Raw genomic sequence first — 27,625 nt, 5'->3', positions numbered from 1 at the left:
TCTGCAAACATCGTTTTACTGCAGGTAGAAAATGTTAATTATGAGACATTTTACAAGATTATTTTTTGATTATGTTATAGAACACTGTAATAAAAAAAAAAAGTCAAACAATACAAAAACATAAAGTCCCTAGCCATACCGCTTTCTTTTTTTTTTTTTGAGACAGAGTCTCATTCTGTCACCCAGGCTAGAGTGCAATGGCACAATCTTGGCTCACTGCAACCTCCACCTCCCGGGTTCAAGTGATTCTTCTGCCTCAGCCTCCTGAGTAGCTGGGATTACAGGCACATGCCATCATGCCCAGCTAATTTTTGTATTTTTAGTAGAGACAGAGTTTCACCATGTTGGTCAGGCTGGTCTCGAACTCCTGACCTCATGATCTGCCCACCTTGGCCTCCCAAAGTGCTGGGATTACAGGCGTGAGCCACTGCGCCTGGCTTAACCATCCCACTTTCTAAAGATAACATTAATTATTCATTCATCCAACTCTCTGGAGAAGACATCAGTTGCTACTATTAACGATTTAAATGGAATATATCCTTCTAGACCCTTGTCTCTCTATATAAATTTTTTTTATTTTAAAAAACAAAAATGGAATCTCAATTCTCCATTCTACTGTCATCACTTAATGCATCTGAAAGATGTTTTCAGATCTGTACACGTAGATCTACTTCATTATTTTTTCTTTTTTTTTTTTTTAAGACAGAGTCTCACTCTGTTGCCCAGGCTGGACTGCAGTGGTGCACCTTTGGCTCACTGCAACCTGCGCCTCCCAGGTTTGAGCGATTCTCCTGCCTCAGCCTCTCGAGTAGCTGGGACTACAGGCACGTGCCGCCAAGCCTGGCTAATTTTTTCATTTTTAGTAGAGACGAGGTTTCACCATGTTGGCCAGGCAGGTCTCGCACTCCTGACCTCAAGTGATCCACCCGCCTTGGCCTCCCAAAGTGCTGGGATTACAGGCGTGAGCCACCATGCCCGGCCTACTTCATTCTTTTTAATGGCCACATATGAAGTCATTGCATGGATGTACCATAAATTGTCTGAGAAACCCCTACTAAAGGACATTTCAGTTGTTTCCAGTTTCAACAGTGCACTCAAAGCTGCAACAAATACTTCTGTGCGTAAACCTACTCATCTGTGGGTGCATTTCTGTGAGACAGATGCTAGTGGTAGAATTACATATGTACTTTTTGATGGGAAATCTGTGAAAATTCACACTCTCACCAATGGTGTCTATGAGCACCTTTTTGCCAGTGCTGGATATCAATCCTAATCTTTGCCAGGACCACCACTGGGTCCTTTGCTGGGTGGCTTCAACATCTAATGTCATTAAATACTATCTTAGTCAATCTGGACAAAAGACAGACACCACCACTAACCTTCGCACGAGAAACTGACACTCATTCTCAGTCCCACACAATTAAACCCAGTGCAAACGGATTTTCCACAGTATTAGCTCTGTGACTACAAGAAATGACTCTGTTAAAGCAGCCATGGACGTTTTCTGGTTCTCACCTGGTGGCCTGAGCTGAGGATGAAAGGAGCTGAGATTAGGCCGGGCACGGGGGCTCATGTCTGTAATCCCAGCACTTTGGGGGGCCAAGGTGGGCAGCTCATTTGAGGTCAGGAGTTCAAGACCATCCTGGCCAACATGGTGAAACCCCATCTCTACTAAAAATAAAAAAATTAGCCGGGCGTGGTGGTGGGCATCTCTACTCCCAGCTACTTGGGAGGCTAAGGCAGAAGAATCACTTCAACCCAGGAGGCAGGGTTTGCAGTAAGCTGAGATCATGCCAGTGCACTCCAGCCTGGGTGAAAGAGTGAGACTGTCTCAAAAAAAAAGAAAAGAAAACAAAACAAAACAAAAAACAAAGACACTGATATTGTTGTTTCTTTCTATAAGTGCTCCAGGAAGACCTGATCCCATGCCACCATGCTCATCGCCATCATAGTCAACCACAGTTGACAGTTTGGTGAACTGTGAGACCTCCACATGGCATGGATTACTGAGCCCACATTTTCTATCGTGAGGGGCTCCACACAGAGCTCAAATCCAAGTCATAACCAAACCAATCCCCAAATCCTGTCTTTGAGGGTCTGTCCCCTGGTACCAATTCCATATCAGGCAGAGTGCAATCAAGAGACAAAAACCACACCAGTGATTTTAACAGGGACTTTTGTCTTTTTTCTTTTTTTTTTTTTTTAAGACAGAGTCTTGGTCTGTCACCCAGGCTGGAGTGCAATGGCATGATCATAGCTCACTGCAGCCTCAGACTCCTGGGCTCAAGTGAGCCTCCCGCCCCAGCCTCCTGAGTACCTGGGACTACAGGCATGCAGCAGTGTAATTGGCTAATTTTTTTTTTTTTTTTTTTTTTTTTTAGAGATGGGGGTCTCACTATATTGCCCAGGCTGGTCTCAAACTCCTAGCCTCAAGTGATTCTCCTGCCTCAGCCTCCCAAAGTGCTGGAATTACAAGGTGTGCGCCACCATGCTAGGCCTGAGGAGGAAAAATGTATAATAAAGCATTACACAAACTAGTAAAAGGTGGTTAACTACTATGCTAAGAAATACAGGAATGGAAAATGCTACTACCTCTAGGGAAGAGGGAGAGTCCTCAGAAAAGGACTGTTTTTTTTTTTCTTTTCTTTTCTTCCTTTTTTTTGGGGGGGGATGGAGTTCGCTCTTGTTGCCCAGGCTGGAGTGCAATGGTGCAATCTTGGCTCACCACAACCTCTGCCTCCCGGGTTCAAACGATTCTCCTGCCTCAGCCTCCCAAGTAGCTGGGATTACAGGCATGCACCACCATACCTGGCTAATTTTGTATTTTTAGTATTTTAGTATTTTAGAGACAAGGTTTCTCCATGTTGGTCAGGCTGGTCTCAAACTGCTGACTTCAGGTGATCCGCCCACCTTGGCCTCCCAAAGTGCTGGGATTACAGGCGTGGGCCACCATGCCTGGCAGAAAAGGAACTCTTGTAAGAGGCTCTTACCCACTCAGGCTGAGTTTCAGACCTCCTTGGAGCAGGAGTGGCTGCAGCCTGCTGGATGGAGAGAAGCTGCCAGAGTGAGTGATGACGCAGGAAGTCCTGCACCGCAGGAGGGAAGGAAAAAGACATCCCAGAAGCATCCCAGACACCAGCACAAACACCACCTCCCCTGGCGCCGATCCCAGGCTCTCCCGGGAATTGTCTGAATATGCCCTGGTTCCCAATACATAGATAATCTGCTCAAAAGCTGGTGCTGGCCTAAAAGACCCAAGTCTTCCATGTGTTTGGAGTCTACGTCCTGCCACAGAGAACAGTATCTGGCCAGGCGCAGATGCTGGAATTACAACTGCACACTACTGTGCCCGGCCAATTTTATTGTGGAGACGAGGTCTTCCTATGTTGTCCAGGCTGGTCTTGAACTCCTGGGCTCAAGTGATCCTCCCTCCTCGGTTTGGCCTCCCAAAGTGCTGGGATTACAGGCGTGAACCACCACACCCAGCCTCAAAATACTCTTAAGAAAAAACTTTACCTGGCTGGGTGCGGTGGCTCACACCTGTAATCCCAGCACTTTGGGAGGCCAAGGTGGGTGGATCACCTGAAGTCAGGAGTTCGAAACCAGCCTGGCCAACATGGTGAAACCCTGTTTCCACCAAAAATACAAAAATTAGCCAGGCATGGTGGCGTGCACCTGTAATCCCAGCTACTCAGGAGGCTGAGGCAGGAGAATCGCTTGAACCTGGAGGTGGAGGCTGCAGTGAGCCAAGATCGTGCCACTGCACTCCAGCCTACACAACAGAGCAAGACTGTCTCAAAAAAATAAAAAATAAAAATAAAAATTTAAAATAAAAAGTAAAAAATTAAAACTTTACCTTATCTCTTTTCTTAATTCATCTTCGGCTGCTTGATTTTCTCCAGGGCAAATCTTTGCCCTAAACTTCCTATAATTCTGTTCACCTTCACTTTGCTGTGCTTCATGATGTAACTGCTTTATTCGTTTAGCTAAGGAACTCATAGAAAAGTCCAGGGGCACAACTTTCTTATTAATTTTAACAGCTACATCAACCTGAGAGGCTGACACGTTCTGAGTATTTACTAACTTTTGACGAATGTCAGAACTGGAAAGAATTTCTTCTTTTTTAAAACGCTTTGTGTTTGGGGATGCAAGATTAGTTGGCTGAGGCAAAACTCGAAATTTACATCCAGTATCTTCCTGGTTTGAATGGCAGTCCACATCTGAAAAAGAGTCGTCAGTTTCAGGCGCTTTCTCCTGAGAGTCCCCATGTTCCTGCGAGCCCCTGTCCTCTGGGGAGCTGGCCGCACGCTCGCTGCTGCAGTGACTGCCCGTGTCCGGGATGCTGAACCCCTCAGAATCCACAGAAGTGCTGCCGTGCCCCGAGTCCTTCTCCACCTCTGCTCTGTCCGTAGGGTCACTGGGTCCCTGACTGGAACTCGCTGCCTCTTTCTGAGGTCTCAGGACGCCTCTGTCAGAGATGGCATCTGAAGTGCTAGAAGATGGCATAGCCCTTTTCTGTCCTAGAGGGCTCCTTCTTGGTTCTGGAGTCTTTGGGCTGTTAGGCTTGTTCTCTGTTGTGTGACGAAGAGAAAAGGCCTCTCGCAGTCTGGAAATGGACACGTCCCTTTTTTCTTCTCGAGTCCTTAATGAAGGGGAATGATCCTGCTTTTCTACCAGGGGCTTTTCCAAATCCACTGCATGCATTTTTATTAAGTTACCTAAGCAAACATGGACGGAGAAGAGTGTAGGGAAAAGAAAGAGAGATCAGACTGTTACTGTGTCTATGTAGAAAAGGAAAGACATAAGAGACTCCATTTTGAAAAAGACCTGTACTTTAAACAATTGCTTTGCTGAGATGTTGTTAATTTGTAGCTTTGCCCGAGCCACTTTGCCCCAGCCACTTGACCCAACCTGGAGCTCACAAAAACATGTATTGTATGAAATCAAGGTTTAAGGGATCTAGGGCTGTGCAGGACGTGCCTTGTTAACAAAATGTTTACAAGCAGTATACTTGGTAAAAGTCATCGCCATTCTCTAGTCTCAATAAACCAGGGGCACAATGCACTGTAGAAAGCCGCAAGGCCTCTGCCCTTGAAAGCGGGGTATTGTCCAAGGTTTCTCCCCATGTGATAGTCTGAAATATGGCCTCGTGGGATGAGAAAGACCTGACCATCCCCCAGCCTGACACCCATAAAGGGTCTGTGCTGAGGTGGATTAGTAAAAGAGGAAAGCCTCTTGCAGCTGAGATAGAGGAAGGCCACTGGGAACTGCATGTCACAGTATAAAACCCGATTGTATATTTGTTCAATTCCGAGATAGGAGAAAAACCACCCTATGGTGGGAGGTGAGACATGTTTGCAGCAGTGCTGTCTTGTTATTCTTGTTATTCTTTACTCCACTGAGATGTTTGGGTGGAGAGAAACATAAATCTGGCTTATGTGCACATCCAGGCATAGTACCTTCCCTTGAACTTAATAATGACATAGATTCTTTTGTTCACATATTTTTTGCTGACCTTCTCCTTATAATCACCCTGCTCTCCTACTACATTCCTTTTTGCTGAAATAACGAAAATAATAATCAATAAAAACTGAGGGAACTCAGAGACCGGTGCTGGTGCAGGTCCTTGGTGTGGTGAGTGCCGGTCTCCTGGGCCCACTGTTGTTTCTCTGTACTTTGTGTCTTATTTCTTTTCGCAGTCTCTCGTCCCACCCGACTAGAAATACCCACAGGTGTGGAGGGGCAGGCCACCCCTTCAGAAGAGGGTCAGAGACTATCCTGAAATGGTGAGAGGACATGCTTATGTGAACAGATACTTCGCAAAAGAGGAGATCCACATGCTAATTATACAGATGAACATGGTTCAATGTTCAAAATAAAACTATAATATGAGCCAGGTGTGGTGGCTCACGCCTGTTATCCCAGCACTTTGGGAGGCAAAGGCAGGTGGATCACATGAGGCTAGGGGTTCGAGACCAGTCTGGACAACATGGCAAAACCCCATTTCTACTAAAAATACAAAAATTAGCCGGGTGTGGTGGGGCACATCTGTAATCCCAGCTACTTGGGAAGCTGAGGCACGAGAATCCCTTTAGCCCGGGAGGCAGAGGTTGCAGTGAGCCAAGATGCCACCACTGCTCTCCAGCCTGGGTGACAGAATGAGACTCTGTCTCAAAAAAAAAAACCAACACAATGTGATATGGCCATATACTCACCAGAATGGGCAAAATTAAAAAAACAACAAATGCTCACAAAGATCAGGATCAAGTGGGATGCTTGAATACCTCTGGTAGGAATGAACATGGTACAGCTGCTTTGAAAAGTTCTCTGGGAATATCTCCTAAATCTGAATGTATGCACACCTGTAACCCAGCATAGCTACTCCTATCAGAAGTGCCTATCGGCCGGGCACAGTGGCTCATGCCTATAATCCTAGCCCTTTGAGGTCAGGAGTTCAAGACCAGCCTGACCAACATGGTGAAACCTCATCTCTACTAAAAACACAAAAAAAATTAGCAGAGCATAGTGGAATGCAATTATAATTCCAGCTACTAGGGAGAAGGAGAATGAGGCAGGAGAATCACTTGAACCTGGAAGGCGGGGTTTACAGTGAGCCAAGATAACTCGACTGCACTCCAGCCTGGGCGACAGAGTAAGACTCCCTCTCAAAAAAAAAAAAAAAAAAAAAAAGAAGTGCTTATCTATGCTCGTCAAAAGACGTGGATGAGGATGTTCATGACAGCATTCTTCATAATAGCCCCAAACTGGAAACAATTCAAATATTCACACATTATGATATCTGACTATCATGGAACACTGTATAGCAAACGAATAAATGAATTTTGCTGCATGACTTGGGTGAATCTCACAAACATTCTCTCATGTTTGTGAGAACATGAGAAAGAAACAAATCACAGAAAAGGGCAGACTGAATAACTTCAAATTAAAAACAGATTAAACTATACTATTTCGGGTTTGTTTGTTTATCTGTTTTTTTGAGACGGAGTCTCGATCTGTTGCCCAGGCTGGAGTGCAGTGGCGCGATCTCGGCTCACTGCAAGCTCTGCCTCCCGGGTTCACGCCATTCTCCTGCCTCAGCCTCCCAAGTAGCTGGGACTACAGGCGCCCACCACCACGCCTGGCTAATTTTTTATATTTTTAGTAGAGACGGAGTTTTGCCATGTTGGCCAGGCTGGTCTTGAACTCCTAAACTTAACTTATCCGTTCACCTCAGCCTCCCAAAATGCTGGGATTACAGGGCGTGGACGGTGAAACCCTGAGCAAGACCCCGTCTCAAAAAAAAAAAACTTACATGACCATAAATTGTTATCTCATTCCAGTCATAGCAGAGCTGTAGAATTTCATTTTATTCTTTGAGGCATTAGTCACTAGTTGTACTGAAATGCCAATGGAACTTACCTGAATCAACAGAAATGTTAAGAAAAACAAATGGATACTGATGTCGATTATACATGTGGTAGACCCCATTGACAAGTCTAGAGACCTGCACAAAATACAAGGAGTAGAAAAGAATAAATGACATATGTTCCCAGCCCCCCACATTCTAACAACATACTATTCTAACCAACCAGCATGTTCAAACTTAGAAAGGGATACTTTTTTGTTTTTTTTTGAGTCAAGGTCTCGCCTTGTCACAGGCTGGAGTGCAGTGGAGCAATCATGGCTCACTGCAGCCTCAACCTCCCAGGCTCAAGTGATCCTCCTGCCTCAGCCTGCCATGTAGCTTGGAATACAAGCAGGATTTTTTTTTTTTTTTTGAGACGGAGTCTCGCTCTTGTTACCCAGACTGGAGTGTAGTGGCGCGATCTTGGCTCACTGCAACCTCCGCCTCCGGGGCTCAAGTGATTATCCTGCCTCAGTCTCCAGAGTAGCTGGGATTACAGGCACACGCCACCATGACCAGATAATTTTTGTATTTTTAGTAGAGAAGGGGTTTCACCATGTTCGCCAGGCTGGTCTCGAACTCCTGACCTCAGTTGATCCGCCCACCTTGGGCTCCCAAAGTGCTAGGATTATAGGCGTGAGCCACTACACCTGGCCTAAGGATACATTTTTTAACAGCTTTACTGAGATATGACTAACATAGAATAAACTACATATATTTAAAGTGTGCAGCTGGGCACGGTGGCTCACGCTTGTAATCCCAGCACTTTGGGAGGCCGAGGCAGGCGGATCATGAGGTCAGGAGATCGAGACCACAGTGAAACCCCGTCTCTACTAAAAATACAAAAAAATTAGCCGGGCGTGGTGGCGGGCGCCTGTAGTCCCAGCTACTTGGAGAGGCTGAGGCAGGAGAATGGCGCGAACCCGGGAGGCGGAGCTTGCAGTGAGCCAAGATTGCGCCACTGCACTCCAGCCTGGGCGACAGAGCAAGACTCTGTCTCAAAAAAAAAATAATAATAATAAAAATAAATAAATAAATAAAGTGTGCAATTTCATAAGTTTTGATGTATACACAAACTCCTGTGAAACTATCCCCACAATCAAGATAATGAATATACCCGTCACCAAACGTTTCCTCACGACTCTCAAAGTGTTATTTCTCGGCCAGGCGCGGTGGCTCACGCCTGAAATCCCAGCGCTTTGGGAGGCCAAGGCGGGTGGATCACAAGGTCAGGAGATCGAGATCATCCTGGCTAACGTAGTCAAACCCTGTCTCTACTAAAAAAAATACAAAAAAATGAGCTGGGCATGGTGGCGGATGCCTGCAGTCCCAGCTACTCGGGAGGCTGAGGCAGGAGAATGGCGTGAACCCAGGAGACGGAGCTTGCAGTGAGCCGAGATCGCACCACTGCACTCCAGCCTGGGCGACAGAACGAGACCCCGGAAAAAAAAAAAAACAACAAAGTGTTAGTTCTCTAATCATAGATTCCTAAAACTGAATCTTTTTCCAACCTAAAGTTGCTCTCCGAGAAATTCTAGTGAAATGCGGGCACAGCTTAAATGTTCATAAAACACATTCGATGTACATAGAAAAGTATTTATGACATTAAAATGTCATTAGAAATAAACCAAAATATCACATTATTAATAGTTATAATTAATAATTATTAATCCATCACACTATAGGTTAAAAAATTTAGAAGTTCAACCACATTTGGCAGATTACAAGCAAACTCTAAAGCAACATTGAAAAACAGGGGCCGGGAGCGGTGGCTCATGCCTGTAATCCCAGCACTTTGGGAGGCCGAGGCAGGTGGATTGCCTGAGCTCAGGAGTCTTGACCAGCCCAGGCAACGCAGTGAACCCCATCTCTACTCAAATACAAAAAATTAGCCGGGCATGGCAGCATGCACCTGTAATCCCAGCTACTCGGGAGGCTGAGGCAGGAGAACTGCTTGAACCTGGGAGACAAGAGGTTGCAGTGAGCTGAGATCATGTCACTGCACTCCAGCCTGGGTGACAGAAGGAGACTCCATCTCAAAAAAAATAAATAAATAAAAGAAAAACAGAAAATATTACTGAGGTACAATGTTGTGTTGCTAAGATACAAACTCAAAAAACACAGGTAATCATATCAAGATGATCAGTTTAAATTTGAGGCAGAAGTAATCTGAGCCCTTATTTTCCTAGGAAAATAGAAAGAAGAGAAAATATAGAAATCTATAGAAAATACAGAAACCATGTAATCAGTCTATACTGAAAGGTGATACAGAATGTTATAAAATGTTTAGTTTCTTCAAATAGTTTAAGTTTTTACAATAATATACTGGTAATTAATATGTTTATATATTTATGTGTATATATACACACAACATATATAACGTATATAAACACATACAAACACATTCATGTATATGCAATTTAAAAAACTGTACACAGGCCGGGCACGGTGGCTCATGCCTGATAAACCCGTAAGTTGAAAATACTATATGTCAAAAATGCCTTTGTGATAACATAACCTACTGAATGTCCTATCTCAGCCTTGCCTCAGAATACTTACATTAGTCTATAGGCAAAATAACACAATACCTATTTTATAATAAAATGTTGAATATCTTCTGTAATTGATTGAATACTATACCGAAAAACAATGGCTACATAGGTACTTGAAGTATGGTATCTACTGCAAAAATAACTTTCGCAACAAGGTAAAGTAGTAGAAAAATACTTTTTTTCTTTTTCTGAGACACAGTCTCGCTCTGTCACCCAGGCTGGAGTGCAGTGGCACAATCTCGGCTCACCACAAGCTCCGTCTCCCAGGTTCAAGCGATCCTTCTGCCTCAGCCTCCCATGTAGCTGGGATTACAGGCATAGGCCACCACGCCTGGCTATTTTTTGTATTTTAGTAGAGACAGAGTTTTGTCATGTTGACCAGGCTGGTCTCAAACTCCTGTCCTCAAGCAATCCACCTGCCTTGGCCTCCCAAAGTGCTGGGATTACAGGCTTAAGCCACTATGCCCGGCCAGAAAAATCTTCAGTTGAAACATCTTAAGTTGGGGGCCATCTGCAGTAAACTTCTGTAAATGCCCAAAATAAGATAATGTTAAAGCCATGTTTCTCAAAGTCCCGAGTTCCATGCAAACTGCCTATTATCAGAAAAAAAGTTATCGATTAAAAGTCAAAGGCATAAAGAACAAACCAATACAAAAAAATTTTAAATACCTTTGCTGGGTCACAAGGCCGCCGGTTGATAAAGAAAAACTGTCTGTCTGTTGAACTCCTTCCAACTCCACGTGCGCATTGTGAAATGAAATCTGAGATGCTATTCAACATTAATATGGTAAGGGCAGGATTCCAGAGTGAAAGGGATTAGAAATACGATCACATGGCACATTCTTCTTTTTTTTTTTTTTTTTGAGATGGAGTTTCACTCTTATGGCCCAGACTGGAGTGCAATGACACGATCTCGGCTCACTGCAACCTCTGCCTCCCAGGTTCAAGCAATTCTCCTGCCTCAGCCTCCAGAGTAGCTGGGATTACAGGCACGCGCCACCACGTCTGGCTAATTTTTTTGTATTTTTAGTAGAGACAGGGTTTCACCGTGGTCTCGATCTCCTGACCTCGTGATCCGCCTGCCTCGGCCTCCCAAAGTGCTGGGATTACAGGCGTGAGCCACCGCGCACAGCCAACATGGCACATTCTTAAAGTGAAATGAAAACAAAACACCAGGTGACATGCTAATAAGTATCACTATTGCAGTTCATGGGTATCTGTGCTCCAAATCTTGATGAGTCATCAAAAAACCAGACCTTCTGGAATGCTCTAAAGCTCCTACAGTCAACCAATGCACCACAGGTGATGCAGTGGGTCCAAAACTGATGTGTTGCAGCTCTCCTTATCCTTCCTGATAAATCCTCGGCCTCCGTAAGAGGAGTGGGTCTCGCTTCAAATAGATTCTCAGAACCTCCGCGCTGCTGCCCCTGGTTTGTCAGTGAAGTCTAACCACTTGTGCTCAGGATTTTGCCCACATTCCCTCCCCTTTCAAAATCTCCCAGGTAGGAAGCTTATATCTCATGTCTTGGTAAAGCGCTTGCTTCACATGAGACCCACCCCAGGGATACCAGCATTTCCAGAAGAACACCACCTTCACATAAAGACATAAAGCTCCATGTTTACAATTTCAGGCATAAGCCAAAAGCAAGTGGAGGAAGAATAAGAAATATAGATCTAAAAGCAACAAACAAACAAAAAGAGATATAGATCTTAGGCTGGGTGCGGTGGCTCATGCCTATAATCCCAGAGCCTTGGGAGGCCAGGGTGGGCGGATCGCCTGAGGTCAGGAGTTCAAGACCAGCCTGGGCAACATGGTGAGACCCCATCTCCACTAAAAATACAAAAAATCAGCCGGGCATGGTGGTGAACACCTGTGGTCCCAGCTTCTTGGGAGGCTGAGGCAGGAGTATTGCTTGAACCTGGGAGGCAGAGGTTGCAGTGAGCTGAGATCATAGCACTGCACTCCAGCCTAGGCAACAGAGCAAGACTCCATCTCAAAAGTAAAAAAAAAAAAATATATATATATATATATAGATATAGATATAGATATAGATAGATAGATAGATATAGATAGATAGATATAGATAGATAGATAGATAGATAGATAGATAGATAGATAGATAGATAGATAGATATCTTTATAGGACCAATCCTATTTATGGAAGTGTCTATTTTCTTATAGTAAAACTAATGACACTGAACTGCCTTCATCAGATGCCAGGAAAGTCAAAATCATTTAAAATGATAAAATAATTTAAAAGTTAGTCTAACTAAACAGAGCCTTAAAGAAGACTAAGTCAACAGAAAACCACCTCAAATGTACCAGTTACTCAGAACATGGTTTGAATTAAGTAACTGAGTCCTTTGTATAAATCATCTTTCTTAGCAACAGCACTGCTCACAGTATTAGAAAGGACATAAAAAACTATTATCCCTAGCCAGGCGTGGTGGCTCATGCCTGTAATCCCAGCACTTTGGGACACCAAGGTGGGCAGATCATCTGAGGTCAGGAGTTCGAGACCAGCCTGGCCAACACGGTGAAACCCCATCTCTACTAAAAATACAAAATTAGCCAGGTGTGGTGGCACGTGCCTGTAATCCCAGCTACTCAGGAGGCTGAGGCAGGAGAATTGCTTGAACTCAGGAGGTAGAGGTTGCAGTGAGCCAAGATAGCACCATTGCACTCCAGCCTGGGCAACAAAGCAAGACTCTGTCTCAAGAAAAAAAAAAAAAAAAAAGACATGAAAACTATTAGCCTTAAAATCACTATCTTTAAAAAAAAAAACTCTCAGGATAAAATGTTCAATTGTAGTTCTCTTGCCAGCAATCTACTTACTAAAAAAGATTATGCAGGGCATCTGAACAGCTCAAACCGTACTCTTCACACACGGAGTCACTAGGGGGCAGCTGAACAAAAGGAATGAGGCTTTGCAACTGAAAAAAAAAAATATATTCACAGTTACTACAGTTACTTCCTAATAAAGACAGTGGACTTTATCTGTTTTCTTTCTTAGTCAAGCTATTCACATTACAAGCACAAAAAAATTAAAAGAATCTTTTGTTTTGCTTTGTTTTGTTTTGTTTTGTTTTTTGAGACAGGGTCTCCCTCTATTGCCCAGGCTGGAGTGCAATGGCTCAATCGTACCTCATTGCAGTGTCAAACTTGTGGGTTCAAGCAATCCTCCTGCCTCAGCCTGCCAAGTGAGTAGCTGGAACTAAAGGTGCACACCAGCATACCTGGCTAATTTTTTTATTTTTTTGTAGAGATGGGATCTTGCCGTGTTATCCAAGCTGGTCTTAAATTCCTAGGCTCAAGCGATTCTCCCACCTCAAAATTGTTGGCCGGGTGGTTCAAACACATAATCCCAACAGTTTCCTCTCCCAGAGTGCTGGGATTACATGTGTGAGCCATGGGGACAACAATTTTGATTTTATGATATGAGAAAGATGAAACAAGTGCCTACTTATTCAGAATCCACACATTGCCCACAATAATTTATATTCTTTTCAGAGAGAGAGTGAAAAGATGCAGTATGTGAGTGTCTCTGGAAGAATAAAATGAAACACATTCAGCTCTCAAACATCAATTTTTGTGATAGGTACTTTTTTTTTTTTTTCTGGGATGGCAGCTTGCTCTCTCGCCCAGGCTGCAGTGCAGTGGTGCAATCTCAGCTCATTGCAACCTCCATCTCCCGGGTTCCAGCGATTCTCCTGCCTCAGCCTCCCGAGTAGCTGGGATTACAGATGCCTGCCACCATGACCAGATAATTTTTGTATTTTTAGTAGAGACAGGGTTTCACCGTATTGGTCAGGCTGGTCTCAAACTCCTGACCTCATGATCCGCCCACCTCAGCCTCCCAAAGTGCTGGGATTAAGGCAGGAGAATTGCTTGAACCTGGGAGCTGGAGGTAGCAGTGAGCCGAGACAGCACCACTGCATTCCAGCCTGGGCAACAGGGCCAGACTCCGTCTCAAAAAAAAAAAAAAAAATCAATTCTTAGATTTTATTCTCCATTCTACTGGAAGGGACAATGGAGACCCGCTATAATCACTAGAGCAATAAGAGGCGTTGAAGTAACCGGCCATCACTACCTGCTTCTGCCCAAACACAGAGCCGATATTTTCCTTTATGCTGGGGCTTCCACCTGTGCATACCACAGGCTGTCGTTTTCCTTGTCCAAGCTGATTGGTGCAACTTACACGGATGCCTGCTGAAATGATACAGTATGCATTTAAGACCTGGACCATTTTGGCATACTCCTGTTTAAAAAACACAAACACAATATTCTACATTACTTTAATATTACAGGAATTACACAGCTCAAGTTATAACATCCAATGCAAGGTTCTCACATCATCGCACAAATCAAGGGAAGCACTGTTGACAGAATGATCTGTAAAGAGATATCTTCCTATATTCTACAGAAAGGAACGCAGAGCTTTTGGCTCTTGGTCACAGTCCTCTCACTTCCCAATGTGCCATGCATCCTGGTAAAACAACTAAAAAGTACAGCCTGTAATCCCAGCTACTCAGGAGGCTGAGGGCAGGAGGATCACTTGAGACCAGGAGTTCAAGACCAGCCCGGACAACACAGCAAGACCCTGTCTCTACAAAAAATTAAAAAAAAAAAATTAGCCGGGCATTGTGGCATGGGCCTGTAGTCACAGCTACTCAGGAAGCTGAGGTGGGAGGATGGCTTGAGCCCAGGAATTCGAGGCTGCAGTGAGCCATGATTGCACCACTGCACTCCAGCCTGGGTGACAGAGTAAGGCCCTATCTCTAAAAATGAAAATTAAAAAACTGAAACGTACATTGTGTTTGATTTTATAATCTCTCCTTTTGAAAGGTATCTTAGTATAATAGAAACACTGGCACAAGCATTTTGGTTTGCAAAGAGATATACAAACATGTTCACTGAAACAATCTCTATGAACAAACAGAAACAACCTAAGCAAGCATCATCAAGGGGTTAATTAATTATGGTATAGCCATATTGCAGCAGAATGACAAAGAATAAGGCAGTGTGCACTGACTAAAAAGGACAATCACAATATGCTAAGTAAAAAGTCAGTTATAGGGCCAGGCATGATGGTTCATGCCTGTAATCCCAGCACTTTGGGAGGCTGAGGCAGGAGGATTGCTCGAGCCCATGAGTTCGAGATCTGCCTGGGCAATACAGAAGGACCCATCTCTTACAAAAAATACAAAAATTAGCCAGGCATGGTGGCACGGTCCTGGAGTCCCAGCTACTTGGGAGGCTGAAGTGGGAAGATCCACTGAACCTGGGACATCAAGGCTGCAGTAAGCTGAGATTGTGCCACTACATTCCAGCCTGGCTGAGAGAGCAAGACCATGTCTCAATTAAAAAAAAAAAAAAAACACTTTCAACCACATACAATTCTGTATTACTTGCGTGTTGTATATTCTGTATTACTTGCTTTCATTATATTAATTTATGAATTTATCTTGAAAATTATTCCAACAATTATAAACACATGAAATTAAAAGGAGTCTGAAAAGATATACAAACTGTAAATAACAGCTATCTCTGACTAATAGAAGCTCTACATTCCTATATTTTGCTAAGGCACTAATTTTTTTACCATAAGATACAAAAAAAAGAGTAAGTTTTCTCACTTTAAAAAATTTAAATTTTTGAAAAAATGTAATAAAGTTAAAATTAGCAGCCGAGTGCGGTGGCTCACGCCCGTAATCCCAGCACTTTGGGAGGCTGAGGCAGGTGGATCACTTGAGGTCAGGGGTGCAAGACCAGCCTGGCCAACATTTCTACTAAAAATACAAAAATTAGCTGGGCGTGGTGGTGCACACCTATAATCCCAGCTACTCGAGAGGCTGAGGCAGGAGAATCACTTGAACCCAGGAGGCGGAGGTTGCAGTGAGCCAAGAACGCACCACTGCACTCCAGCCTGGGTGATAGAGTGAGAAGACTCCATCTAAAAAAAAAAAAAAGTTAAAATTAGCACCAAATGCTTTACAAGCAAAAAAAGTTTTTAGCTGCATATGTTTAAGTAATTTTTTAGATTATGAAAAACACACATACAAAATGGAAAGGCACAAATAAGACAGCAAAAACTGCATGAGATCTCACATCCAAGGATAACCACTGAGAACATGAAAGTGCTGACTCTTCCAGCCTTTATACTATACGCATTTAGGCCTGTTGTTTTGTTTTCATAAAACTGTAATCATATAAAATAGACAGTTCTATAATCTGCTTTTTAAACACAACAATTATATAACATTTAGCTGTTTTCATTTGCATTCAAATTCATAAGGGTTCTAATAACTCATTTCTCAGAAAACGAAGAGAAATATTCTTTTTTTTTTTTGAGATGGAGTCTGGCTCTGTGCCCAGGCTGGAGTGCAATAGCTCGATCGCAGCTCACTGCAACCTCCACCTCCCGGGTTCCAGCGATTCTCCTGCCTCAGCCTCCCGAGGAGCTGGGACCACAGGCACACACCACCATGCCCAGCTAATTTTTGTATTTTTAGTAGAGATGGGGTTTCATCATTTTGCCCAGGATGGCTTCGATCTCTTGACCTCGTGATCCGCCTGCCTCAGCCTCCCAAAGTGCTGGGATTACAGGTGTGAGCCACCGTGCCTGGCCGAGAAATATTCTCATTAAAATATAAGTAAATAAGGCCAGGCATGGCGGCTCACGCCTGTAATCCCAGCACTTTGAGAGGCCGAGCTGGGCAGATCACCTGAGGTCAGGAATTCGAAACCAGCCTGGCGAGCCTGGACAACATGGTGAAACCCCATCTCTACTAAAAATAGAAAAATTAGCCAGGCGTGGTGGCGCACGCCTGTAATCCCAGCTACTCAGAAGGCTGAGGTGGGAGAATCGCTTGAACTCAGGAGGTGGAGGTTGCAGTGAACCGAGATCGCGCCACCGCACTCCAGCCAGGGCGCCAAAGTGAAACTCCATCTCGAAAAAAGATAAAAATAAAAAATAAAAAATATGTATATATGTATATATATTTTTCCAGACAGGATCTTACTCTCTCTACCAGTCTTAAGTGCAGTGGTGCGATCACAGCTCACTGCAGCCTCAAGTTCCTGGGCTCAAGTGATCCTCCCACTTCAGCCTCCCAAGTAGCTGGAACTATAGGTGCATGCCACCATGCCCAGTAAATTTTTTTCTTAAATTTTTCAGAGACAGTGTCTCACTAGGTTGCCCAGTCCTAATAAATACTATGTGATGAAAAGAAAAAAGTAAATCATCCTAAAGTTAAGTCTTTAATGTTAAATCTTTAATGAGAAATGCAAGTAAAGCATTTCTCAATAATTTATGGGAAGAGAATCAACTGAAGAATAAACATCTTTAGTAAATCTTTCGCTCATGTGCATTAACCAATACTCTTGAAAACCAGGATTAATTTACTGTACCTTCTTAATATTCCTTTGAAATTCCTTATGGCGCACAGGTAGTGTAGAAAATAACTGCTGCACACTGACTGTGGTCCCTCTGGGGCGGGGGTAGGGGGTTTTCTGGATAATTTTCCCATTGTGATCAAACACCAGTCGAGTCCCAACCTTCGCCGATGCGTGGCAGGTAGAAATGGTGACATCGCTGTGAGAGAATACCAGGCATGGTGTGTTCAGTGAGAGACCCATGATGTTGGGCACTGACTACGCTTTTCTTCGCTTGCTTTTCCCTCAAAACTTTCTTAAGAAGCTGATGATCCCTCTGAGATAATCAAGATCTAAACAGTTGAGGAGTCATCACAAAATCTAAGGTTGGCAACTAAAAGACAGTGAGACAGATAGCGCTAAACATGCTTTGTTTTGATAAAAGCTTTGATTTTGTTTTTCAGGTTGAACTGCAAAACCATAAATGATCTCAAGATTTATTTAGTCACAAATACAGATTTGTTTTGTTATTACTCTTCGAACAAATTTTTTTTAAAGAATCTAACAGATATTATAATTAAAATGTATATGTAGGGCAGAGCGCGGTGGCTCATGCCTGTTATTCCAGCACTTTGGGAGGCCGAGGTGGGCAGATCACTTGAGGCCAGGAGTTCAAGACTAGCCTGGGCAACATGGCAAAACCCCATCTCTACTAAAAATACAAAAATTAGCACCAGGAGTGGTGGTGCATGCCTATAGTACCAGCTCCTCAGGAGGCTCAGGCACGAGAATCACTTGAACCTGGGAGGCAGAGATTGCAGTGAGCCGAGACTGTGCCACTGCACTCCAGCCTGGGTAAAAAAAAAATATATATATATATATATATATATAATTTTATAAAATTTATATCTGTGTATAAACATTTCCCTAAAAATTGATCATGAAAACCAATGGTAACTATCATTTATTATCTATATGTTATGTTAAAATTGAGAATTACTGTTTTAATAAGAGTAACCATTTTTTTTAACAATACTATTTGCTTCATTTCATTCATTTATTGCTCACATTTCAGAAGTACTATAACTTAGATTGGCAGTGAGACAAAACAGAATTCAGAAGCTAGAAGTTGAGATGTTGAGATAGAAAATTGTAAATAATAACGATTCCAATTAATTTTCAGAGAGGTTTTTCTACGGGGTCAAGTGAATGGATAAAAATATTGTATCACCTCAGTGCACAAAGTGAGCTCAGAGCTTCCCCCCGAAAGCCAAAAGTTTCAACCTGAGTTAGGTCGGCAAACTCTTGAATCTTAGATGTGTGATGTTTCAGAGCTGAAAGAGAGTGTAAAGTAAGGACTAAGATACCTCAAGTGCTATAACAACGAATATACATGATATCTAGTAACTGGCTTTAAAAAACTGTTTTTGCATTTCCCAAGACAGTTTTACTCAAAATTCTGAGACATGTGGCCCAATTATTTTATAACAGGATTAGAAAAAGTCAACTTACTTAAGCCTTCGAAGTTTTCTTCTTCTACCCCACATCCATTGTCTGAAACTTCAATAAGATCCACTCCATAGTCCTTAAGCATTAGATCTAGAAAGTTTAAAATATACATATTTATTAAAAATGGACCCATGCTATACTTTTTATATTGACATTACTTATAACATATGCAAATGTAAGAGTCATAACTATACCTTTAGTTAAACATACTAGTGTCATTTTGTATATTTCATTGTTATAAAGTCCTTTCTGGCTATTTACTAGCCCAGACTAAATAGTTTAGCTTTTTCTTTCTTTCCTCTTTTTTTTTTTCCTAGGCTAGTGAAGTGAAGCAGTTGGAGTGGAGAAGGAACAAAAAAAATCTGTAACTGGTGGTGATCAATTAGCTGTAAACCGCGTTGCACTTTGACCAGCCTTTTCTTTTGAAAGAAATAATTTTAACATACCCAGTAAAGAGAACGGGGAGACTAGGCATGGTGGTTCATGCCTGTAATTCCAGCACTTTAGGAAGCCAAAGCGAGCAGATCACCTGAGGTCAGGAGTTTGAGACCAGCCTGACCAATATGGAGAAGCCCTGTCTCTACTAAAAATACAAAATTAGCCAGGCTTGGTGGCGCATGCCTGTAATCCCAGCTACTCAGGAAGCTGAGGCAGGAGAATCACTTAAACCCAGGAGGCGGAGGTTGCAGTGAGCCTAGATCGTGCCATTGCACTACAGCCTGGGCAACAAGAGCAAAACTCCACCTCAAAAAAAAAGAAAAAAAAAAAAAGAGAGAGAACGGGTTCTGGAATCAGACTTCCTGGATCCTATTTTATTAGCTTTATAATCTCAAAAACAGGAAATTTCCTATCCCCTAATTTCCTCATCTGTAAAATGGAGATAATAAGTTCTTTCTCATAAAGTTATTCTGCAGACTAATAATTTTTATTTTATTTTATTATTCTTTTCTTTTGAGATGAAGTTTTGCTCGTCACCCAGGCTGGAGTGCAGTGGCGCGATCTTGACTCACTGCAGCCTCCGCCTCCCAGGTTCAAGCAATTCTCCTCCCTCAGCCTCCTGAGGAGCTGAGATTACAGCCATGCACCACCACATCCGGTTAATTTTTGTATTTTTAGTAGAGACAGGGTTTCATCATGTTGGTTAGGCTGGTCTAGAACTCCTGACCTCAAATGATCAGCCCCCCTCAGCCTCCCAAAGTGCTGGGATTACAGATGTGAGCCACTAATCCAGGCCTATTTTGTTTTATGTTTTTGAGATGGAGTCTTGCTCTGTCCCCAGGCTGGCATGCAGTGGCACGATCTCGGGGTACTGCAACCTCCGTCTCTCGGCTTCAAGCAATTCTCGTGCCTCAGCGTCCCAAGTAGCTGAGATTACAGGCTTCTGCCACCAGGTCCAGCTAATTTTTGTATTTTTAGTAGAGACAGAGTTTCACCACTTTGGACAGGCTGGTCTCGAACTCCTGACCTCAGGTATCCACCCACCTTGGCCTCCCAAAGTGCTGGGATTACAGGCGTGAGCCACTATGTCCGGCCTACTTTATTTTTTAATAGAGACGAGGTCTCACCATGTTGGCCAGGTTAGTCTTGAACTCTTGGCCTCAAGCAATTCCCCCACCTTGGCCTCTCAAAGGGCTAGGATTATAGGCATGAGACACCACGCCCAGCTATTCTGCAAATTAAATATTTCTGTGTAATTCTTAGCATAACACCTGCCTGGCACACCGTAAGAACACAATAAAAGCTGTTATTATTATTACTACCTAGCTAAGTACTAGGCACATAATAGGTGCTAACTTTAACTAAAAAATAATAATTTATTACTACATCAACACTTGATAGTCTTATTTCAATAACAAATGTTTCTCGACTACAACAACATTCACTGATCATTTCTTGTGGCTTAAAACTCTCCCAAACTTACCAATATTAGTGGCACCAGCATCCAGACTGTTTTCTACTAACTCCTTCACTGCAGTGCTTAGACTCAGTACCACCTGCCCAGAGCAAATCTGATGGACTGACTTCCGATCAATAGGTTTGATGGCCTTAGCAGGTTCTGTACTAGAGAAATCAGTTACAAGAAACAAATCAAGTATTCAGCTATATATTTTCATCCTGATTTTAACTGTGGGAAATGACTCAACACTGTAAATAATTTATGGGTCTAATCATTTATTATATTAGCAAATACATTTATTATATCCAGAAATAGAAACACTGTTTTACAATCCTTAAACATGTACCCAAAATACTTCTGGATAGATACTTCAAATTCAACAGATCCTTACTATCTAATTATACTAAGATCCACAAGGAGAAAACATACATTGTATTTCTCAAATTACCAAAATCTTTGGCAACAATGGTGTCTTCTTTATTGAAAAGTGAAAGCATGGCTGGCTGCGGTGGTTCATGCCTGTAATCCCAGCACTTTGGGAGGCAGAGGTGGGTGGTAACTTGAGGTCAGGAGTTCAAGACCAGCCTGGCCAACATGGTGAAACCCTGTCTCTACTAAAAATACAAAAAATTAGCCAGGCATGGTGGTGGGCAACTGTAATCCCAGCTACTCGGGAGGCTGAGGCAGGAGAATGGCTTAAACCCAGGAGGCAGAGGTTGCAGTGAGCTGAGATTGCGGCATTGCACTCCAGCCTGGGCAACGAGCAAAAAAAAAGTGAAAGCAACATAATTTCCCAACATAATTAGAAAAACCAACAGTATGCTGGGAAATACACAATGTTTAAGTCAAAATCATCTCAGAAATTGGGTACCAGTTATACAACTATTCCTTATATACAGTTGCCTTTGATACCCCACTCCAAATTGAAGCTGCCAGCTGCTGTCTTAGCAAAGACCCTCAAAGTTCTTGCTGTACTAGCTTTAAGAGTTTTATAAAGGTTTTATCTCCCCTTATTCCCTGCTCCAATCCATCCTCCACTCTATCACCAGAGCTATTTTTGAAATCACAAATCTGGTCAAATAATTTTTCTGCTTAAAAATTTACTAGTGCCCCACTTCCTACTATATGAAATCGTTTTAAAATCTAGTCATCACTGGAACCAAAACTACCTTCTTTTCAGAATCTCTCTAATCCTTTCCCTTCATCAAGTCCCCTACATTATTATTATTATTATTATTATTATTATTATTATTATTATTATTATTATTTGAGACAGAGTCTCACCCTGTCACCCAGGCTAGAGTGCAATGGCATGATCTCAGCTCACTACAACCTCCGTCTGCCAGGTTCAAGCGATTCTCCTGTCTCAGCCTCCCAAGTAGCTGGGATTACAGGCCCCCACCATCATACTCAGCTCATTTTTGTGTTTTTAGAAGAGACAGGGTTTCACCATGTTGGCCAGGCTGGTCTCCAACTCCTGACCTCAGGTGATCCACCTGCCCCGGCCTCCCAAAGTGCTAGGATTACAGGTGTGAGCCACCGCAACCAGCCGTCCCCTATATTGTAGCACAGTGAACAATTGTTTCCTGAACATCACAAGCTCTTTTAGACTACAGTGTATAAGCAGGTCTCTGTCTAAACTGCTCTCCTCTTCCTCCTCTGCCCAACCAATGTCTGCTCATTCAAAGAATGTATCCCGTGTGTTCATTACCTTAGCAATTTCCAGTAAACAGTTTAATTGATAACTTGTTAAGAGAAGGCAGGAAACCTCCATGAAAGAGAAATCACTGGGTATTTCCTACAGCATTTAACACATTGTAGGCCTTCAATAAACCCTTGTGAAATAAACAAACCTCTTTACTCTTCATTCTACCTTGCTAAGAATCTCACCTAAGTCTGTCTACCATGTGAAACTGCAGATGACCTCACAGAATATGTAAAGAAGTATCTCTAAAAATAAGTTTATTTGGCAACACACTATAGGCTACAGGTCCACTTCTGATTTTTTTTTTTTTTTTTGAGACGGAGTCTTGCTGTGTTGCCCGGGCCAGACTGCAGTGGCGTGATCTCAGCTCACTGCAACCTCCGCCTCCTGGGTTCCAGCGATTCTTCTGCCTCAGCCTCCAAAGTAGCTAGGATTACAGGCTCCCGCCACCATGCTCAGTTAATTTTTGTATTTTTAGTAGAAATGGGATCTCACCATGTTGGCCAGGCTGGTCATGAACTCTTGACTTCATGATCCACCCGCCCTGGCCTCCCAAAGTGCTAGGATAATAGGTGCGAGTCACCGCTCTCAGCCCACTTCAGATATTTATTTTGAGGAGGGAGCGCATTTAGATACAGACCCCAAATTTATTTAAATGTCTCAATACATTTAAATGTAGTTACCTAAATATATCTAATATACTTAAATGCAGAGAGCAAATTTGCGTTTACAAATCTGACATGGAATGCAACTGTGCTAGCCAAGATTCAGTGTAGTTTACCAGCCAGATATCACATACCCTAACAGGTAGAAATGCACTGCATTTTTTTAAACTGCGCAGCTATGCAAATTAGGATGTGTCTGGACGCTCTACCGTCCCCAAGATAACCTTAATTTTTTAAAAAGGCCAGGCACCGTGCATCACGCCAGTAATTCCAGCACTTTGGGGGGCCGAGGCGGGCGGATTGCTTGAGCTCAGGCGTTGACACCAGCCTGGGCAACGTAGCGAAATCCCCGTCTCCACAAAAAAAAATTAAAAATAAAATAATATAAAAATAAAAATAAAAGGGGAGGGAGAACAGGTAGAAAGGAAATGCATTCAGTCTATGGGGATTTCACGCTCCGGCTTCAAGTCCACGGCCCTGTGATGGGATGTGGGCAAGGCCTGTCTGGGACAGGCCGAACCCAACTCCTCACAGGGCCGAATCCTTTGCCTGCAGCCCAAGAACCCGAAGGAGCTTGCCTCGGCCTCAAGGCGCACCCAAGGGGCACGAGATCTCTGGGGCACTGAGGTCGCCGCTCCGGGGCCTCCAGGCGGCTGCCTCGCCACGCGCCTCGGCCATGTTCCCCCCATTTCCAGGGAGGCTGGAATGCCGTGGGTCTCAAAGAGGGCGCGCGAGAGGGGAGACCGCGAGCCTTGCTCACCTCGAGCTCTCAGCTCGCTCCATGGATGCAACACCCGATCTGCCTCGGGGACTGGGAAAGTTTCCTCCACGGCTCCCACAGGCGCTCCGCCTCCTGACCTCCCATTGGCTGCTTTCGACGTTGTGCTCCACCCTTTCCGGGCGGGGCGGCAAAAAAATACTTCCCGTCTCTCCTTTTCGCCTATTGGCTCTGTCAAAGGTCGAGTTCGTGACGTCAAAGAGCCTGGGCCAATCAGAGCATACCGGACTGCGTTTTCCCGAACGCCCGCAGCAGGGTCAGAAGGGAGGTGGCCGCTCTCTGTGGTGGCCTCTGACGGCTTCTGAGCGTTGGCGTCTGGCACGCGCTACCCCCTCTTGCTTTGGTTCTACCATGCCGATGTACCAGGTAAAGCCCTATCATGGGGGCGGCGCGCCTCTCCGTGTGGAGCTTCCCACCTGCATGTACCGGCTCCCCAACGTGCACGGCAGGAGCTGCGGCCCAGCGCCTGGCGCTGGCCACGTGCAGGTAGGAGCGCTGGGCTCCCCCGCCCTGCGCACGCGCGGCGGCCGGCTGCTGGCCCGGGTCCCGCCAGCCCGGAGCGAGTGCGTCCCAACCGGTTCACGGCCCCACCCCGGTATCTGCGCCGGCCGGCCAGGGACTCACTCAAACTTTTATCTTTTAAAAGATTTATCCAGGCCGGGCGCCGTGGCTCACGCCTGTAATCCCAGCACTTTGGGAGGCCGAGGAGGGCGGATCACCTGAGGTCAGGAGTTCGAGACTAGCCTGGCCAACATGGTGAAACCTCATTTCTACTAAAAATACAAAAATTAGCCGGGCGTGGTGGCAGGCGCCTGTAACCCCAGCTACTCGGGAGGCTGAGGCGGGAGAATCGTTTGAACCCTGGAGGCGGAGTTTGCAGTGAGCTGAGATCAAGCCATTGCACTCGAGCCTGGGCAACAAGAGCGAAACTCTGTCTCAAAAAAAAAAGAATATATATATATATATATATCTCTTTCTAGGTCGGGCGCGGTGGTTCACGCCTGGAATCTCAGCGCTTTGGGAGACCAAGGCGGGAGGATCGCTTGAGCCCTGAGAGTTTGAGACCAGCCTGAGCAACGTAGCGAGACCCTTGTCTCTATTTTTTCAATGTTTTAATTAAAATACAGATCTGTCCGTATTTTTTCTTTTTTTAATATATGGTTGATTAAACATTTTAGTTCAGAGATTCTACACTCTGAAAAGTGAATAGCACATAAATGCTCATTTTGAGGGACTGCAAAGCGAACTCCAGGGTCACCATGGCCCAGGTTGACACACGTTGTCACCGCTCCATTCTTTCCACTTAAACCTTCCCTCTCCACTTCCAACCCCAGGTCCTGATTTTTATGGTAATTATGTCCTGCTTGTCTCTATTATTTTGTCAACTAAGTATTTATCCCTAAACAATATAGTCTGGTTTTTTGTTTTTTGTTTTTTTTTTCAGATGGAGTCTCACTCTGTCACCCAGGCTGGAGTGCAGTGGTGTGATCTTAGCTCACTGCAACCTCTGTCTCCCAGGTTCAAGCAATTCTCCGCCTCAGCCTCCTGAGTAGCTGAGATTACAGGCACTGTCCACTGGACCCGGCTAATTTTTGTATTTTTAGTAGCGACAGGGTTTCACCATGTTTGCCAGGCTGGTCTCGAACTCCTGATCTCAAGCGATCCACCCGCCTCGACCTCCCAAAGTGTTGGGATTACAGGCATGAGCCACTGTGCCCGGCCCCTAAATAGTCTTGATATAGGTAAGCATACAGCGTATAGTCTGATGTGTCTGGGTTTTTTTTTTTTTTTAATGTAGAGATGAGGTCTCACCACATCTCTACATAAAAGGTGGTTATCAAGACCCAAGGTGGTCTCAATCTCCTAGCCTCAAGCGATCCTCTAACCCCAGCCTCCCAAAGTGCTGGGATTACAAACATGAGCCACTGGTGCCCAGCCCTGGCTTCTTTGTCGTAGATATTATTTTAGGAGTCATTTTATTGTAACATCAGAAGTGTTCCTCTTCTCTGTAGTATGCTGTTCTATTGCATGACTCTCCACCATATACTTATCCATCCTGCTTGTTCAGGGACACTGGATTGTTTTCCATTTTAACTTGCTATGAACAATTCTCCAGTGAATATTCTTATACAGAGGAGCAGGCATGGGGCATGTACTAATGAATGGGACTGCTGGCTCAGTGGCCTGCCTGGCTTTCCACTCTATTAAATTGTTTTCCAAAGTTATACTGGTTTATGTGCTCGCTCACCGGCAAGGTAGAAGAATTCCTGATGTTTGCACCCTGCCTAAAGCCGGTGGGTGTAGCGTGGTATCCTAAGGTAGTTTTAGTTTGGATTTCTCCAGACTTCTTTAACTTGAGGACCTTTTCATATTCACTGGCCGCTGTGATTGCGCTTTTGTAATGTACCTGCTCAAGTCTTTCACTCTTTTCTCATTGCAAACGTACATCCTAGGTTTCCAGCAGGAGAAACAGGCCTGTCCATTTCTGACACAAGATGGGTGAATCGTTAACCAAGATGGGTGAATCGTTAACTTTTCTGGTCTGTTTTCCCACTGCTTTGTTACCCTTCTGTTTTTTTTAATGGCTTTCTGCCTAGATCAGGAGGGACGGACTTTCTTTTGAAACCCAGTAATACAACTGTTATTTCAGTACAGAGCTAAGACAGAAATAGCAGACATGGTTCAATGGTTCCTGCACCTACAAAGTGCCGTGGAAACAGGGCCCAGTCACCCTCCAACTGCACAGTCCCATGAAGCCAAAAAGACAATCCAGGTTGGAGAATGTCACCTTTCATTTAAGGCCAAGTTTTGCAGAGTCTGTTTTATTTGTTTTTAAGTCTGCTGCCTAACTTCCTTTGGGCTTTTATTTGTGAACTTATAACTTAGAGGAGACATAATCTCAGTCTTCTAGCAATTTCTCTAGGAGATGATAACAATGTGGACAAATAATTAGCAATAAGACATCTTGGCCAGGCTCGGAGGCTCACCTCTGTAATCCCAGCACTTTGGGAGACCAAGGCACGAGGATCACTTGAACCTAGGAGTTCAAAACCAATCTGGGCAACATGGCAAAACCCCATTGTTACAAAAAGTACAAAACTTAGCCAGGTGTGGTAGCATGTGCCTGTAGTTCCAGCTACTCAGGAGGCTGAGGTGGGAGGATCACTTGAGCCCAGGAGGGCAGGGCTGCAGTGAGCTGTGATCGTGCCACTGGACTCCAGCCTGGGCCACAGAGTGAAACCCTGTCTCAAAAAACAAAAGAAAAAAAGCAATCAGGTATCTCCAAGGTAAATGAAAGCAACATGTAGAATGAGCTGTTTATAAATACATATAAATTAAAACAAATTGAGAAAAACAGTATACCACATCACAATCTAGTCTCAGCAAGGAAAACAACAGGCCAACATTAGAAGACACCAGGCTGGGCGCGGTGGCTCACGCCTATAATCCCAGCACTTTGGGAGGCCGAGGCGGGTGGATCACAAGGTCAGGAGATCAAGACCATCCTGGCTAACACATTGAAACCCCGTCTCTACTAAAAATACAAAAAAAAAAATTAGCCAAGCAAGGTGGCGGGCGCCTGTAGTCCCAGCTACTCGGGAGGCTGAGGCAGGAGAATGGCGTGAACCCCGGGGGGCGGAGCCTGCAGTGAGCCGAGATTGCGCCATTGCACTCCAGCCTGGGCGACAGCGAGACTCTGTCTCAAAAAAAAAAAAAAAAGAAAGAAGACACCAATGAC

At 44.1% G+C, this 27,625-nt stretch overlaps 2 protein-coding genes across 7 annotated transcripts in view; one reads left to right on the top strand and one right to left on the bottom strand.

Moving 5' to 3' along the window:
• The window catches only part of PMS2 (PMS1 homolog 2, mismatch repair system component), a 52,097-nt gene extending 28,116 nt beyond the window's left edge, over positions 1 to 23,981 (bottom strand). Inside the window, exons 1-10 of the mRNA XM_058442803.1 lie at positions 23,869 to 23,981; positions 20,763 to 20,902; positions 18,845 to 18,931; positions 18,564 to 18,666; positions 17,369 to 17,552; positions 14,049 to 14,216; positions 12,794 to 12,891; positions 10,627 to 10,726; positions 7,420 to 7,504; positions 3,857 to 4,718 (exon numbers count right to left, since the gene is read on the bottom strand). Coding sequence (XP_058298786.1) covers positions 3,857 to 4,718; positions 7,420 to 7,504; positions 10,627 to 10,726; positions 12,794 to 12,891; positions 14,049 to 14,216; positions 17,369 to 17,552; positions 18,564 to 18,666; positions 18,845 to 18,931; positions 20,763 to 20,902; positions 23,869 to 23,891 — 1,850 coding nt within the window. The 5' untranslated portion in view covers positions 23,892 to 23,981. The remainder of the gene's footprint in view (positions 1 to 3,856; positions 4,719 to 7,419; positions 7,505 to 10,626; positions 10,727 to 12,793; positions 12,892 to 14,048; positions 14,217 to 17,368; positions 17,553 to 18,563; positions 18,667 to 18,844; positions 18,932 to 20,762; positions 20,903 to 23,868) is intronic.
• Positions 23,982 to 24,118: 137 nt separating this feature from the next.
• Positions 24,119 to 27,625, top strand: part of AIMP2 (aminoacyl tRNA synthetase complex interacting multifunctional protein 2) — a 16,449-nt gene continuing 12,942 nt past the window's right edge. The window contains exon 1 of one of the 6 annotated variants that reach the window (XM_032755882.2): positions 24,119 to 24,252. In XM_032755882.2, the coding sequence (XP_032611773.1) occupies positions 24,238 to 24,252 (15 nt within the window). In that variant the 5' untranslated portion in view covers positions 24,119 to 24,237. Of the gene's footprint in view, positions 24,373 to 24,430; positions 24,643 to 27,625 lie in introns of those variants that run through there. The other 5 variants (XM_032755881.2, XM_058442789.1, XM_058442782.1 and 2 more) reach the window with 5 other exon arrangements.

Source organism: Hylobates moloch, unplaced genomic scaffold, assembly GCF_009828535.3.
Source record: "Hylobates moloch isolate HMO894 unplaced genomic scaffold, HMol_V3 SCAFFOLD_1, whole genome shotgun sequence".
In the NCBI taxonomy this organism is placed as follows: Eukaryota; Metazoa; Chordata; class Mammalia; order Primates; family Hylobatidae; genus Hylobates; species Hylobates moloch.
The sequence above is the reverse complement of the archived record's forward strand: the minus strand, read 5'-3'. Positions and strand labels throughout refer to the sequence as shown.